This window comes from Rattus norvegicus, chromosome 16 (assembly GCF_021556685.1).
Source record: "Rattus norvegicus strain SHRSP/BbbUtx chromosome 16, alternate assembly SHRSP_T2T, whole genome shotgun sequence".
Classification (NCBI taxonomy): Eukaryota; Metazoa; Chordata; class Mammalia; order Rodentia; family Muridae; genus Rattus; species Rattus norvegicus.
In genome coordinates, this window is record NC_141549.1 from 52,446,358 (window position 1) to 52,463,007 (window position 16,650).

Consider the following 16,650-nt stretch of genomic DNA (forward strand, 5'->3'; position numbering starts at 1 on the left):
CCGCGCTTGCCCACTGGTAAAGTAACTGGTCTGGCTGTGTGAAGGCCGGGAGTGGAAGCTGACAGAGCAACCCTTTGGCAGCGGGCCTCACATTTCTGTCAGGCGATTTCTAAAATGTAGCTAAGATCCTTGTGTGCGTTTGCGTAGATTCTTCTGTGACACGCTGTTGCTTACAAAGCGAGTTTCCCACTTGATGTGAGAAGGATCGCCATTGCACGGAAAGGTCAGGGGTGGGGGGACAGGAAGAGCAGGGGGCAGGTAGGAGCCCCCCTCTTCTGAGGTGTTCCTGTGCTGCCTGCAGGAAGTGCTAGCTGACTCTCAAAGGTTGGGTGAGCTAACAGGAGAAAGATAGCCTCTGGTGGAGTTTAGGGGACAGGAGAAGGACAGGAAGAGCCAAAGGCTTCAGCAAGCTGAGAACATGGGGCTTGATAAAAGAATAAAGGACACTAAGTGTCTGGCCCATGTGAATCAGGACTGCAGAAGTGCAAGGGGCTAGGTCCGCTTGCCTGGGACTTTTTGGTGTTCTCTTTAATTCCTGCGGGATTCACTGGCATCATCCTTTTTCAGCCAGATGAAGCCCTGCCCTCTCTACATTGCTATATAATTAACCATCTTTTTCTGAAGATTCGTGGGGTTTGGGGGATTTACTTTGTGTGCAATGATTTCCTCCAACACCTTTTTTTTTTTTTTTTTTTGGTTCTTTTTTTCGGAGCTGGGGACCGAACCCAGGGCCTTGCGCTTCCTAGGTAAGCTCTCTACCACTGAGCTAAATCCCCAGCCCCCCAACACCTTATTTTATTTAATCATTTAGTAGGTGGCTTAATCACTGTATGTGGGACAAGTGAGCAACGGTAAATTTTGCAGATACTTTATAAAGTGAAAGATAAGAAAAGTTGTTCATATTTATTTCATCCATTCTTTTGAACACAGCAGGAAGAGTAGAAGTCTGCAGTATAGACAGAAGCACTATTCTCTGAAGTGTAATATTGTCTTCCGTAATAAGGTTTTGTATTTCCTATCTGTAAAGTTCCACATCTATGAAACTGATGGGGTATGAATTCTCTTGAGATATGTGATGTTTCAAAATGTAGTATATTACTTCCTTAATAGAGCAGACAGCATGCAAATTGCATTGCATTATGATATAGTGATCTCCCAAGGGCAGTAGGTCTTAATAAAAAAATACCACATTTGTAAAGCACACTCTCCTCGCGTGTTTACATTTAATAAATATTCTTTTCAAATCTGTTCAGCAAATATAACAGATGGAGATGAAGCCTCGTCTTGCTTTATGAAACCTTCGAAGACGCCTTTGGGAGTCCTCTTTCACAGTTCATATTTGAATTGTGCGATAATTCAGAAATAGAAATGTTTCCTGCCTCTCGTAACAAACTCAAGCCAGTCTGCCCGAGTGCTGCTCCGGACTCATCCAGAACACATTATTAGCGCACAAAATACTAATAACTTGTTGTCGCGTGCTCGCGTTTGAGTTCATTAATTTGAGTGTCAGTGTTGTAGCAGTATTTCATGGCCTTTCACTGTTGACAAATATTTAATAAAGTATACCAGTTCCCAAACATGGGGACAAAAAGGACTCACTGAAGGGATGGTTGCCTGCTTACTATTTTAATTTAAAACACCTTTGCATCTCTCCACTTGATTGGTTTAATAGTTACATATCTCATGATGACAAAGTACTAATCCTTGTTATCTTACAGTTCCTCTGGTCATGAATCAGGTGAAGCTTAACTGTCCTGGCTACAGTTTTCTTTCACAGCCCTACAATATGGTGCCAGGCTGCAGTCGTCCCTGGGTGCTGCTGGAGAAGACTGTTCAAATTCAGGCTCTGGTTCTTGGCAGCACTCCTTGCTGCTGCTGGCCAGAGGCCTCCTCACATCCCCTCTGTAGCCCAAGAAGACTTTAGGACCAGAAATTCCTGTTTGTTATGTGATGGGTTCTGTGCTGTAAGCCAGAGTACTGTCCCATGAATTAAGTACCCACTATCCGAATAGCAAAGACCCATGTTGCAATGAATATATGCACATACAGTCGAGCACTTCAGACCCTCACTGGGGGATCTCTGCCCCCCTTCCTTATTCTCTACATGGTTTGCTCCGTGAGATTATGTCCTGAGGGTCTGCCCGTTCAGGACATGTTATTGTCCTGTTGGGATAGTGGCTGTAGCGTGTATTAACCCCTAGTAATGACATGAGATGGATATCTTTTGTATACTTAAATATTTTTATTTATTTTTTCTTTTTTTTCGGAGCTGGGGACCGAACCCAGGGCCTTGCGCTTGCTAGGCAAGTGCTCTACTACTGAGCTAAATCCCCAACCCCGATATTTTTATTTTTAAAATAAGTTTTCACATTTGTGCTTTAGAGGAAGCTCAGCTTTTTATGGAGCAAGATCTGTAAGTCCAAGGCCGTGGTTCCATGTCCTACTGAGCTAGGCCTCTTTGTGAATCACCCAGGGCCTCTCAGCTCTAAGAGCCTTCCTTGTCTGAACTGCTTCAGTTTAATGTCACACCTTACATCTGGAGGCCAAGTCACACATTCCCAGGAGAGTCTGGCCCCTGAGTGTCAGTCCATGGACAAATGAACACCTCCTCAGTTCTCAAAGTTTTAAAATTTATTTTATGTGTAGGAATGTTTGCCCCTATGTGTATGTGTATATCTATGTATGTGCACCATGTACACCTATGTCTGTGTATGTGCACTATGTGCATGCCTGGTACCCGGGTCAAAAAAGGGTGTCAGGTTTCCCAGTATTGGAGTTAGAGAAGGTTGTGGGCTACCTTGTGGGTGCTGTGAATTGAACCTAGGTTCTCTGCAAGTGCAATAAGTGTCTTAGATCACTGGGCCATTTTTCTAGCCCTGTGTCTTTAATGCTATTCATCCGAGCCTTTAAAATTATATGTAATCAACTTTAAACCTTACACTTTTTTTAAAGAAAGGATTTTTTTTTATTCACTTAATTATTTTATGTATGCGAGTACACTGTAGCTGTCTTCAGACACACCAGAAGAGGACATCGGATCCCATTACAGATGGTTGTGAGTCACCATGTGGTTCCTGGGAATTGAACTCAGGACCTCTGGAAGAGCAGTCAGTGCTCTTAACCACTGAGCCATCTCTCCAGCCCTATAACCTTATTTATTAAAAGCAACTTTTTCTTCTACATTCCAAGGAAGGAGGGAGACAGACAACTTGTTAGACAAGCACTACCCATGAGCCACATCCCTAACCCCTTCAGTCAGCTCTGTTAAGGTGTAGTACAATGATTTGTATCTGTTTTCAGCATACAGCTCATGGGTTTTTTAACATGTGTACATCACATAACCTTTGTGATAACCAAGAGATGAATGTAATGTTTCTGCCCCTCAGTAAGGACGCTTGCCCTCTGCTACAGTGAGTGTCATGGCTTCCCAGGTAACCATAGATCGGTTTCTGTCTTTGGTCTCGAGCTGCTTTTGGCCAGGATTTGGTATACTTGCTTACACAGTGAGTACGGTTGGGGTCTGAGAGCTATGCTCATTGCTAGTATCTTTTTCTTTTCACTGCCGAATAGTACTTATTGTATGAATATACCAAGATTGATACTGCAGTGGTGGCTTTGTCTGCTGTGAATACAGTGGCTAATAACTTTTATTCATATATTTCTATTAACACGTGTTTTCGTAGTTCCTGAGTGAATAGGTTGCTGAATGCTGGCCTGTCTGATAGTAAGCGAAGTTTTATGAAACAATTATTGCATTGGACATTTCTAGCCACAGTGAATGAGAGTCGTAGTTCCTTCATGCTCTTCCCAGCACCTTGGTACTGGCAGTTTGAAATTTTGATCTTTTAAAAATGCATTTTTATTATTGTTTTGCCTGCATGTGTCTGCCATTTAAGGGCAGTGCCTGTGGGAGCTAGGTGGAGGTCTGTAGTTGGAACTGTAAAATGAGTGTGAGCCACTGTATGGATGGTGGGAATCGAACCCAGGTCCCCTGTAAGAGCAGCCAGTGCTCTGACCATTGAGCCATCTCTCCAACCCCATAAATTTTGATCACTTACAGTGTGATGCCATTGCTTCACAGTTTATCACGTACTTCACTGGTGCTGTGAGCTTCTCCACCTCCTCTCCAGCCAAGAGTGTGTATTCTTTGGGACTTTTGTCAGTGTGGACATTTTGAGGTGGTCTCTTAGCCAACCTGCACTAGCCTCCTTGAGGCTTCACAAATGCCACAGTTTGCCTTGTAGACACCAGCACATGGGTTCTTCTTGCCCCAGTATTTGGCAAATACATTTATTATAAAATAAAAGGGCTAGGGTGACCCCTCCCAAAGCCCATGTCCCACTGGCAGGGGTTATTCCTGGTTCAGAGAATTTTACACTCACTCAAGAACTTCCTCCTCAGAGCAAGAGCAAGGTGGCTTTGGTGTTACATTTTCTAGTCTACCACAGAGTTACTGATACTTTTGGTAAATGCAATAAAGGATGAATTCATCGAAAAATAACCAGGAAACTTAAGTCCCCATATTTATAGATCGACAGGTATGTAATAATTGAGTAAGACTGCTGTTAAGAGTCAAATGTCCTTTTGATTTGTTGTTATTGGTTTTTATTGCTGTGGTTTGAGGACAGTGGTAGTCTGTGGCCAGGAGCCAGGAGCCAGGAGCGGTGCTCGTGTAGTGTAGGGGGACAAGAGTCCCGTGTTAGGTCAGTGGAGTGTGTGCGGCCTTGAGAAGTCCATTTGGCTCAGAGTATCCATGACCTTGGATGCTGATAATTTGGCTCTTGTATTTTGGGGTGTCGGGGAGCCAGAGAATTCCGATGATCTGATGGGTGACATCTGAGGGAAGGGCTTATAGTTGCAGTGCACTGTGGTCAAGGACTGCAGATGAAGGGACAAGGGATAGCTTCAGAGTCAATAAAGAAAACAGCCTTGTCCAAGTTTTAAACAAGTCACTTCTTAGATGTTTTCAGCAGATGCTTTACAGGATACAAGAATACAAACTAGCTAGTCCTTTGATGAATGATCCCACAAACAGTGAAATCCCAACACAAATTCCCACCTACTGTCTTTTCAGAAACCACACAGATTGAAGATCCGAGAAAGCAGTGGAGGGGAGAGCAGGAGAAGATGCTCAAAGACTATCTCTCCGTGGCTCAGGATGCACTCAGGACGCAAAAGGAACTGTACCACGTGAAGGAGCAGAGGCTGGCGCTAGCCCTTGATGAATATGTGCGGTTAAATGATGCCTACAAAGAAAAGTCAAGCTCTCACACAAGCCGTGCGTACTGTTTACACTCCACATCCGAGGGTGGGATGGAGAGAGAGGTGACAGGCACTCACACTGCTGTGCTTAAATCTTGAGCCCCTCTCAAGCCCTGGAGATGAGCTCCCACCCTACAGCTTGCTCAGGGAAATGCCCCGTCCTCACTTGAGGACAAATCTCCCCTTTTGGGCATTGGACAAGCCTTCTGTTTCTCCAGATGCTTCTGACTGGTTGCCATTGGTTTATGAGTAAATGTCTCTGTCAGAACAAGCAAAGTAGGTCAGAGCCACATAGTTGTGAGCTGCCCAATTTGGGTGCTCAGAACTGAACTGCGAACCTCTGAACGCAGCAAACACTCTTTGAGCCCAAATTTGAGTCATTTAAAGGGGACTCCTGCTCACTGTTGTTACAAGGGAGCTGGGACTACTGGGCTCATCCTTCCGCCTCCTCCTGTCAACTGCCAGTCATCTGGAGCAGACCTTATTTAAAGGAGCAGCTCTGTTGGGCTCAGAGGCTACAAAGCAAGCGTTGGGTCCTTTACGGACCCAGGACAAGGTCCTTTGCAGTGTATTTTGTATCCTGAGGTTTTGTTTTGCTTTGTTCTTAGTGTGCCAAAGGCTTGAAGAGCCAGACCTGGTGGCCCACACCAGTGATCCTTGCATTTGGAAGGCTGAGGCAGGAGAACCACTACAGCTTTGAGTCTAGCCTAGGCTACATAGTTAGACCCTGTTTCAAAAAATAAAGTAGGTTTGAAGTAAGCATGAGACCCTATCTCCTCAGAGAGAAAAAACCAGATCCATAAAAAAGAACATCATCAGTCTCCGCCCTCTGTGTCGCAGGAACCAGGAAGGGCTGCGTGTGCTGGGCATGTGCTGGACCACGAGCTATTTCTCCAAGCCTCTCACTTTTTATTTTAAGCCAGGATCTCACTAAGTTGTTTAAGCTGCCCTTGAACCTTGCCTTTAGCCCAAGAAGGACTTGATGCTGCAATCTTTCTGCCTCAGCCTCCCATCTTACTGGTGTTACAGGTATGGCTGAAATGCCAGGTCCAGCCCCTAAGCCTTGCTTGTAAAACCAGTTAATTGTAAGCTTATGATTATTGCAATTTATAAGTAATTTTTTTCTCTCTTAAAGTCTTCTCAGGATCTTCATCTAGCACTAAATATGATCCTGATATTTTAAAAGCTGAGATCTCCACCACACGATTAAGGGTAAGATGGCTTTTACTGTAGTTCGTGATTGGACAAGTGTGTAGAAGCTTCAAGTCATGAAGGAAGCATGTGTGGTCCTCTCCCAGTTTTGTCTCTGAAGGAACCTCTTCACTCTGCCCTGATGGTAGTCTTTCTCCTTTGTTTGAAGTTTGGATTACTTTGGTCTCCCATCCAAGTTCTAACCAGGCCTGACCCTGCTTAGCTTCAGAGATCAAATGAGTTCTGGTACCATCAAGTAATATGGCCTTAGACTAGGATTACCTTTGTGACTGGTGTTGGCTTTTCTTTGACTGCAAGGGAAACCTTGCATCCTGATAATTCACTTTCCCTCTCTGTCTTCTAAGCTGCTTTGTTCTTTCATCAGATAGATGTCCTGGTATTTAAAAAGTAGGTGCCTGCAACCTCCACTACCTGGTCTGTCTGTCTGTCTTCCTCAGGAAGAATTATTTCCCGATCATTGCTCTAATTATTTTGATCAGGCTGCTAAATGCCAATCTGGTTTATCCTTGGTCAGGGATCATAAGGGCTGTGCATGAGCAAATTTCTCATATTTAATAAGCTCCAGGGTCTTGAGGCATCTTACCATCATAACCCAAATGCCGTGTGCATCCTCTCACGTAGCCTCACAGCCACTCTCTCTGGAGCCACGCTCGCCTTGCTAGCAGGGTCTAGTGCCTTCCTTAGCACTTGGGAAGCTGGAGCACTTCCACGTACGTGGCTCCACGGCATTTATTTCAAGATCCATCCACATTCCCATCCACGTTTACAGTTACATAAGTGCTGCTTTGGGAGACACAGATCTCTGCTGTACCCCGATGTGTGACCATTTATTCAGGGTTCTGCTCACTGATAACTAGGCCTCTTTGTACATACCATACATTTTTTTTCTTGGTGGGGGGTGGGGTTTGGAGACAGGGTTTCTTTGTGCAGCCCTGGCTGTCTCAGTACTCACTATGTAGACCAGGCTGGTCTTGAACTCACAGAGACCACCCACCTGTCTCTGCCTCTGCCTCCCGAGTGCTGGGATTAATGTGCCCAGCTACGTGTACATGTTTCTGAGATAAGAGTAAGATTGGCTTGTCACACTGAGCCCATCGTTTAGCAGGGCTAGCTTAGCTGACCGAGTGCTTGCCTAGCGAGTACCTTAGAACAGACAGACCCACGCCCTGTTTTTCGATGGATATTGCCAAAGAGTTGTAACTCGGGTTTCCAAATATTTGCATCAAGGCTCTGAATCCCTTAATACTTAATGACTTGTGCTTCCATCCCATAGACTTTGGGTTTTTGCTATCGTGTGTTTCCAAATATTCTCCTCCCTCTCTGGAAGTCAGTATAGTATTTGCTTCATTTTCAAACACCTGAAGTTTTTTTTTATTATTTATTTCAGCTGAATTCTACTCCATCAGAAATCTGAGAATGATCAAATATCTATACACATAGAAAGCCTAACGCAGCTTCCAGAACCGAGACAGGTTGTAGAGACAAATCTCCACTAGCACAGTCGCCTGTCAGCAGCATGTGAGCACAAGTGTTCAGCCTTCTGACCCAGGATCAGCTGACGGACCTTTGAAATGCAGAAATCTGGAAGGGCTGATAGATAATTCTGGGTCAGCAAAGATTATCAGTCAACTATTCTGCAATGTGTCCCGTTGTGGACAGTGTTAGTCTGTGGTGAAATAGGCAGTTTCTGCCCAGTGGCTGCCCAGCCACAAGGTATAACCTCACCTGGAGGTGGCGATGCTTAATTTCTTCATTAAATCCACCAAAGGGGACTGTTAGGAGCAGATATGCTCAACAAAGATAAATAACAATAGACATCATAATTTGTGGATTTCTGACGTTATTGAAAATCATCTATCTATATAAGGTAATCTGGACTGTTGTCTGTTAACTATTTTCAGTCATTTCTGAGGAGAGTAACAATGTTAATTTTAAATCAATAAGAAATTTATAGCAGAGAAAAATCTAATCTTGTATCAAATAAATTCTGTATCAGTGTAAAAGATCATAACTTAAGCTTAGCAATAAATATAAGGATTTCTACCAGAAACACATTTGTACCCTCTTTTCCCTCAAAAAATCAGTGCCAGTCCTTGAAAAGGTAGAACAATCATATCTTGGACTTAGTGATATTTTATTTCTCTTTTTCTCGGATGATTTGACCTCTTAGTCCAATTTTACGGGTGCTTACGGCAGGCTAAACAGCAGATCACGTGAATTCCTTCACTGGCATTGTGTCGTGGGGGATTCTCACCCTTCTCACCGTGAGTCTCGGCCTCTCCACTCTGGCTCCCACCTCCCTCCATGCTTGGAGCAATGGAGTTGATGTCTCTGGGAAAGAATGTAGTCTGAACAGCCGGTGTGGCTGGCGGAGACATCCACTGTAAATGGTCAGCCTTGATAGCTCTATAAATAGAGCGCTGGCCTAGCAAACACAAGGCCCTGGGTTCGGTCCCCAGCTCCGGAAAAAAAAAAAAAAAGAAAAGAAAAGAAAAGATAGTTCTATAAAGCCTGGACAAACAGCCAGGCAGAACAGGAAAAAGAATTTCAAGTAGACTGAAGGGAATTATTTTAGATTAAGGCACTCTATCGGGCCAAGGGAGTGAATATGCTTGAAATACATTGTGTGCTTGTTTGAAATTATAAAAGGATAAGTAAACCTGTTTTTAAACCATTTTTTTGAAACTGAGTCTCACCATGTAGCACTGGCTGGCCTAGAACTCATTATATGGACCAGGCTGGCCTTGACTTCATAGAGATCCCCCTGCTTCTGCCACCTAACCCTAGGATCAATCTATCATCCCACATAGATTAAAATATGTTCTTTAATAGGAAAGATTGCATATGTTTTGGTTCCCAGTAGTCTTTTGTCTGGTCTTACATGTCATCTGTGATGTTTTTGCTCTCCTGGTACCCTTTCTAGTTTCATGACATATAGTCCCCTACCTTCACAGGTGCTAGGTTCTGCATAGGAGAGAGAGCGTGTAGTATCTGTCTTCACGAGCATGCGCTCCCTCAGTACTGATTCCAAATCTGCCAGTTTTCCTGTGCATTTCATTTCTCCTTGTGACCAAATACAGCCCATTGTGTGCGTGTGCTGCATCTTCATCGGGCCTCTGCGGATGCACGGCCAGGCTGCTTCTGTGTCCTTGCTGCTGTGCACCCTTCACTGAACGGACAGCTGGCTGTCAGGACTGACTCGAAAGTGAGAAAGAATCAAAAAGAAGGGAAAAAACATCAAAAAACACAAAAGAGGGCTGGAGAGATGGCCCAGAGGTTAAGAGTACTGGTTGCTCTTCCAGAGGTCCTGAGTTCAATTCCCAGCAACCACATGGTGGCTCACAACCATCTATAGTGAGAGCTGGTGCCCTCTTCTGGCCTGCAGGTATACAGGCCAAACACTGTATACATAATAAATCTTTTTTAAAAAAGCACAAAAGACATGAAACTGTCACTTCCAAAATAGCAAATATCATAAGAAACTCACACTTATTACATCTAAAATTTAAGATGAAATGAAAAAATTTTAAATTATTGATCAAAATTGACTCAAACTAGGTGGAGTGGCATATGATCTTAGGAATCAGAAGCTGGTGAATCTCTCTGAGTTGAAGGCCAGCTTGGTGTACGTAACAAGGTGCAGGCCAGAACTATATAGTGAGATTCAGTCTAACAAACAAACAACACAAAGCAAGCCGCATTATACAAACGTTGGGATTTCTGAGAAACAAGATTAAACAAGTTCAAGTTTAACAGCGACTTGTATATGTGGATTGGATGAGAATTCTAAAACTGTATATGTCAGGAATATAAGCCTAGATGCCAAAATCCTAAAGTAATCACAGCCACATTTAAAAATACTGTATTATGACCAACTTGGGCTTCTTCCTAGGAATACAATCCGAATATGATTTAAAATGTAACATAGCAATGGGAAGAACCTCTCCAGTAGACAAGGTGGAGCTTCTACTCGTGTCTTTAAAACTGTGCGTGCGTGCGTGCGTGCGTGCGTGCGTGCGTGCGTGCGTGCGTGCGTGCGTGCGTGCGTGCGTGTCAGAGGACACCTTGTGGAGCCCACTCACTCTCACTTGTGTGTGGGTTCCAGGAATTGTCAGACGTGTACAGGAAGCACTCTTACCTCCTAACAGCCGTCTTTACTCTGTCTTAAGTGTTCAAACCGAGTAGCCCTACTGAATAGAGTATGAGTAACAAAGAAGACTTGGTCTCAGGTTCCAGCCAGGTATTCAGGGTGGGTGCCACTCAGAAGGTGACATTTACCAGATTTGCAAGGGTAGTGAGGAAGCTAGTCTGGTGGGAGGAGCTAGCGTAAGGTTCTGATGTTGGAAAGTGCAAGGTGTTCTGGGTACAGTACAGTATCAGATGTCGCCTATGCAGGTATCACTGGGAATAAGTGCGGAGAAGAGCTGGCTTATGAGTCAGCAGAGAAGTAAAGACAGCACACAAGCCCTGCAGAACACTGTGAGGATCTTGGGATTTAATTTGAAATGAGAGTTTGTCCAAGTATTTTTGGCTACTTAATCAGTTTGTAGTGAAACTATGGTTTTCAGTCTTCTCCTGTTGGAAAGTAATCAATTATTTATATATTCCATTTTTAAAATTTTTCTTGTTATATTTTTTAATTTAATGGCTTTCTTAAGTAACATTTTATTCATTTAAAATAACACAGATTAAAAATTTTGCAGCCATCAAATGGACAGATGGTGGGTTTCAGACTATGTAGAGCCCCTTATTACTAGAATCTAATTGTAGAGCACTTGAACCTCTAAAAACAAACCTGTCCCCATTAACAGTGTCTCCTCATTCCACACAGCTCTCTTCTCCAGCCACTCAAATGGCAGACTGTAGCCACCATTTTTTCTGCATCCCTAGATTTGTGTGTTGTGACTGTATCACACAAATGTCAATATGGTGGCTTAAATCAGATTGGCCCCCCATAGGATCATATATTAGTCATTCAGGAGTGGAGTGGCACTATTTGAGAAGGATTAGGAGGTGTGGCCTTGTTGGAGGCAGTGTGTCATGGTGGGTTAATGGCCTTTGAGGTTTCAAAAGCCCATGCTGAGCCTAGTTCTTTCTCTGCTGCTCTAATCTACATGCTGCCTTCATGCCACCATGCTTCCTGCCCTGACTACAATGGAGAAACCTCTGAAACTGTTAGCAAGGTCCCACTTTCAAGGTTTCTTTAGTAAGAGTCGCCGTGGTCATGGTGTCTCCTCACAGCAGTAGTGCACTGACTGAGACGGTCAGCTGTAACACCCGGCCTCCTTTGGTCGGCTTCTTGGTTGCACTGATGTTTCAAAGGCCCCTTCTGTGTGGCAGCACACAGGGATGCAGCAGCCCTTTCTAGTATGGAGGAACAGACTGTATGTTTCCTTCCGTCAGACGGTAGGTGACTGCATCTGTGAGGCTGTGGACATGCATGTACACATGTTTGAGAGGATACGTTTCCATTTCTCTAGATAATTGCTTGTTATTGTTGGGCCATGTGATAACTTGCTGGTTTGTTTTTACGTGTTTGTAAAGAACGTTTACATAGCTCTATATTGTTTTTATTTTCAGACAACAAATTTCCTAGATGTTCTTAGGATTTTTTTCACATAGGCTCTATAAAAATTTTTATTGGAGTATCAATTTTTTTTAACCATCTTATTTCATAAGGCAAAAAATCCTTTAATTAGTCATCATAAATGGTTCTAGCAGCTTCTGGGGTTCTGTTTTCCTCTGTGTTTTTAAAGTTTAAAAACGGTGTTCTTGGTCCTCTTGTTATCTGGAGTTGATGAGATGGTGCAGATTGGGAGCGGAGTAGGAGTAGAAGTCGAGAGATTTCCAGGAGCAGCAGGGCAACAGTTGCCCTTTCTTGTCTTATAGAGAAGCTTCCTGTGAGACAGTGGAGTGACCGTGAAAGGGAGGGTGCTCATTAGTAAAATACCACTTTGCTCATTATAGCTTTAATGCTGTTGGGTTCACCTCAGGGGCAAGACTGGGAAACCTGCCTGTCTCCTGCTGATCTTTCAGAGGCCTCCGGGTTTCGGATTTACCTCTCCTTCTCATCATCCTCTTCAGTCTCCTGCTTTTAAATTAAAATGGTGCTCCAGGACTGTGCCAAGTGGGAGGAACAGCTGTGGGTTCCAGCCATAAACACTAGATCACGGCATCTTCTAGTTTTCAGAAATAACTTGGAAGTCAATTTAAAATGTCAGTTATGTTAAGTTAGTCAGTAGAGAAAGCAGGAAATGTGCAAAGGTCGTGAATTTCTTGCCTCTGACTTCGCACTCTGGGTTGTGCATTTGATTCGGAGGAAACTGATGGATAAAAAACTGGGAAGCTTCTTCTCTGCCAACTCTGCGCTGGGGGCTGTGCATGTCGTCAAGTCTGACCAAGGAATATGGACACTTCTAAGTCAGAAGAAAAGGCCACAGGTTTCACGTAGTCCCAGTTTGCTATAACTCTAACTGTAGCTCTAAAACTTCTCCTGGGTCCCACCCTGCTCTCTGTTAGGCTCCCCACTGTTTTCTCTGCAGGTCCACACTCCTCACATACATTATAAGCATTAGATGTCGCCATCACACATAATTGGGAGAACTGAAGATGGGAGTGGTTGGCATGATGACCAGAATAGAAGAACTATCCGTTACTGCCTCTGTGGAGAGTGTGCGCTCCAGCGTGTGCTCCAGCGTGCGCTCAGCATGCAGACCAGCACTGGCCTGACCCTCCGGCTGGGTGGCTTGGAGTGGAGCACAACAGTAACACGCTCTCCCATAGCTGGTGAGGAAAGGAGAGGCACAAAACTGAAGGACAATTAGAGTGTCTGCCTGGAACCCAGGTCCATTCTCGTTAGTCAATATAATGGGAGTGAATTGTTTCACAATTAAGAAACAAAATCCATTTGACTTTAAAATCAATACTTGGGAAGTAAGAGCCATTCAGGTAATGTACCAGACTCTGTAAGCTAGGAGGCATTGTGCTTAGCCAGTGTTAGGTAAATTGAATAACGTGAAGCTGAGGCAGCTCAGGTTAGCCTCCTATGTCATTGCTCCATACACGATACAAGTCAGAGGTCAGGGTGCTCAGGATTAAATTTAGATTTTTCAATTTTTAGCTTTTATTGTGTGTGATAGAGACCTTTAACATGAGCTCTAACACATGTTGAGTGTACAGTGCTGAATCGCTAACCATAGGGGCCCTGTTGCACAGTGGAACGTGTTACCTTGTATGAATGAAAGCTTATTGCCCACTGAACAGCGCTGTCCATGCCCTTCCTTCCCTGGACGCCATTCTCCCTCCTGTGGGTCTACTTACATAGCTTGTACAAGTAGAATCGTGCACTGTTTATTCTTCTGTGAGTGGCTTCTTTATCTACTGTGGTGTCCTCAGGGCCTATCCGTGTTGACATACTTCAGCATCTTCTGATTTTTTGTGGACCTGAATGCTGTCATTGTAGGGACACACCATATTTCCTCTGTGTGTTTGTCGGTGGCCGTTTGCTGTCTTCACCTCTTGGTCACTAGCATATGTGAAGCTTGCTAGTATCTCTGAGACACCGAGAATCTGAGACATTTAAATTGACCTGTCATTCTATCCTCAGTGACTCCTACTTAGGGCGCCACTTTCTGTCAGTGTGTGACACTAGTTGGCTTAATTCAGCAGCTCTACATGGGCCCAATAAGATTCTACCACCGCTCTTTTCAAAAGTAAAGACGGGTCTCAACCCATCTCTTTGAGTTGCTATTGACTTCTTGATGTATTTTGCTTTGTTTTGTTTTAAATAGAAGGGTTATTGTCTTTTTAACAAAACATAGACACAAGCTTTGGATTCCTGTACCCGGGGAATGAGCGGTTGATTACTCATGGCTCCATTGGCATGTGAATGGCTGATGTCTGCCCCAGGATCTGAGGATGTCTGTCAGTCTCTGCTCTTCACCACTGCTTCCATTGCACAGTGTCCATCTCCGCCTCCGTCAGGCCCCCCAGCCATCTTTCTTCTAATAGCACTGAGCTTACTTCTAGAAATGTAATTACTTGTATTATTTGCCATGACAAAATATAAGTGGGCACAAATGAAACGACAGATTGAACTCTAAGGTGCAAGTTACTGAACTTTAATCTACTTTAATCCAAATGCTGTGCTTTACACAGAAAGACATGACTCACACAGTGCTGGCCTTCTCTTCTGACCTCTCTCACACACTCATGACGCCCGCTCCACTCTGCCCTCAACTCTTTCTGTTTCTCTTGTCTCTTCTCTGGGGTTCCTGGATAATGAAGGTATTTGAGGTGTTTACTGTTGAGGTGAGCTCATATATTCTCATATTTGTATCGTGCATGTCTCCAAGTCTGCTTTCTTTCTCTAATCTAACCCTGCTTGAACGTCAAGTCCTCATGTTCCACTCGACCACAGCATCTCCTAGATTGAGCCTGCTCTTTGGGAAGGAAGTTTCCTCCTCGGGGATACCAAGCCAGGTACTTGAAAGACCTCTCCATGCCCACCCCTGCCTCCCCAAGCACACGGACTCTCTCACTGAGTCCTATGAGCTAATGCCTCGCCCGAGCTCTGCTCTCTGGAGCAGTTGCCCTCATCCTGGCACACACAGGAAGCAGGCACTCCAGTCCCACTGGCCCACCAGGGCGGTCATCACTGTGATTCTCCGTCATCACAGAGCAGGGCTTGCTGTAAATCCCTCCATGATTCCTGCATGAGTGTGCTTTGCACGCAGTGTTGGAGCACTAGACATAACCAAACCAAAATGGGGAAGGAAAGATTTATTTACCTTCTACTTCTGTGGCTCACTCCATCACTGAGGGAAGTCAGGGCGGAAACTGAAGCAGGAACTGAAGCAGAGGCCTCAGAGGAACACTTCTGACTGCCCACTCCCTGCCCTCATCCTACCCTCTTTCCGGTACCACTCAGGAACACCTTCCCAGGGTTGTACTGCCCATGCCAATGTCGTCACTCGAGAAAATACAGCACAGACTTGCCTATCGGCCATCTAATGGGGGCCTTTTCTCGATTAAGAGTCGTTTTCCAGATAGTTTGTGTCACGCTCACACGCACACACACACGTACGGAGAGTTCTCATTACTCTTAACATAAGGTATTAATCTTCAACATGACTTTAAGACTACATCTCTGACCTTTTGTAGCCCCGGCTTCCCCTGCTTGTGACCCAGCAACAGAAGCATTCTTTACTCCTGAGGACCAAGTGGCTTCATGACCTGGCACTTGCCTCACCCTGAGCCCCTTCCCTTCTGCCGGGTGAGAGCACACTCACTCACCCACCCCTTTCCCCCCACCTCATGCCATTTCCTCAGACGGCCTCTGTCCAACCCCTCACACTAACCTGAGCCCCACACCCCTCTGTGTCTCCTCACACACCTCACTTTTCCTTGCTGCTTGGAAAGCTTCGTTTGTCTGGGTGACTATTTGTACAGAACCCACCGACTCTTCTGTGCTTCAGTAAGGACCCTGGCGTGGGATGAGTAAAAGGTGGTGTCTGTCCATGTCTCAGGCCCAGACCTGGTCACAGGACAGAGTCAATAAATACTTCAGAATGAGTAAATAAATAAAAAAGTTCAGAAACACATTACAATATGGTGCAACAGATTTTACTTCTTAAAGCCATTGCTTGGTGTGTAGAAGTCAGTCCCTGCTGCTCATGTGAAGGCCTTCACTAGATTGCGACTGAACACCAGGCATGTGCAGCATTTCTAACCTGTCAAACTGCCACATCATTGTTGCCAAAAAACATAACAGGATACGTGTTTCTATCAGTGTGGTGACACGCATTCATTAATCACTTGGTTTGCTTAGAACCCTTGCAGGTGTTTGGGATGTCTGTGGTTTCCTGCAGTTCACTGTCTCTAGACAGAGCACACATGCAGCTGTTGAAGCGTAGTCTGGGTTCATAAAGTAGAGCAGGGAGTAGGAGAGATCTGAGAAGGTGACCGTGAACTTACTCAGACACATGGGAGGAGTCAACTTTGGGAGGCTTGGGCAGAGCCTCAGGCAAAGTGGGATAGCCTGTGCAAGGTCCCTGAGGCATGTGTCAGTGCGCATGTGTGAGAAACCAGGGCATGGCTGGTCACCCAGAACCCAGTAAAAGAAGGGGAGAAGTCCAGGGTATAGAATCCTCATGTGACCCTGACTGGCAAAGACCA

General features: G+C 44.7%; 2 protein-coding genes across 1 annotated transcript in view; both read left to right on the forward strand.

Moving 5' to 3' along the window:
• Erich1 (glutamate-rich 1) overlaps positions 1 to 16,650 on the forward strand; it is a gene marked incomplete at its 5' end in the record, with an annotated part of 52,793,804 nt that overhangs the window by 21,575,798 nt on the left and 31,201,356 nt on the right.
• Positions 1 to 16,650, forward strand: part of Wwc2 (WW and C2 domain containing 2) — a 164,197-nt gene that overhangs the window by 86,891 nt on the left and 60,656 nt on the right. The window contains 2 exon segments of the mRNA NM_001109111.1: positions 5,075 to 5,278; positions 6,398 to 6,474. Coding sequence (NP_001102581.1) covers positions 5,075 to 5,278; positions 6,398 to 6,474 — 281 coding nt within the window.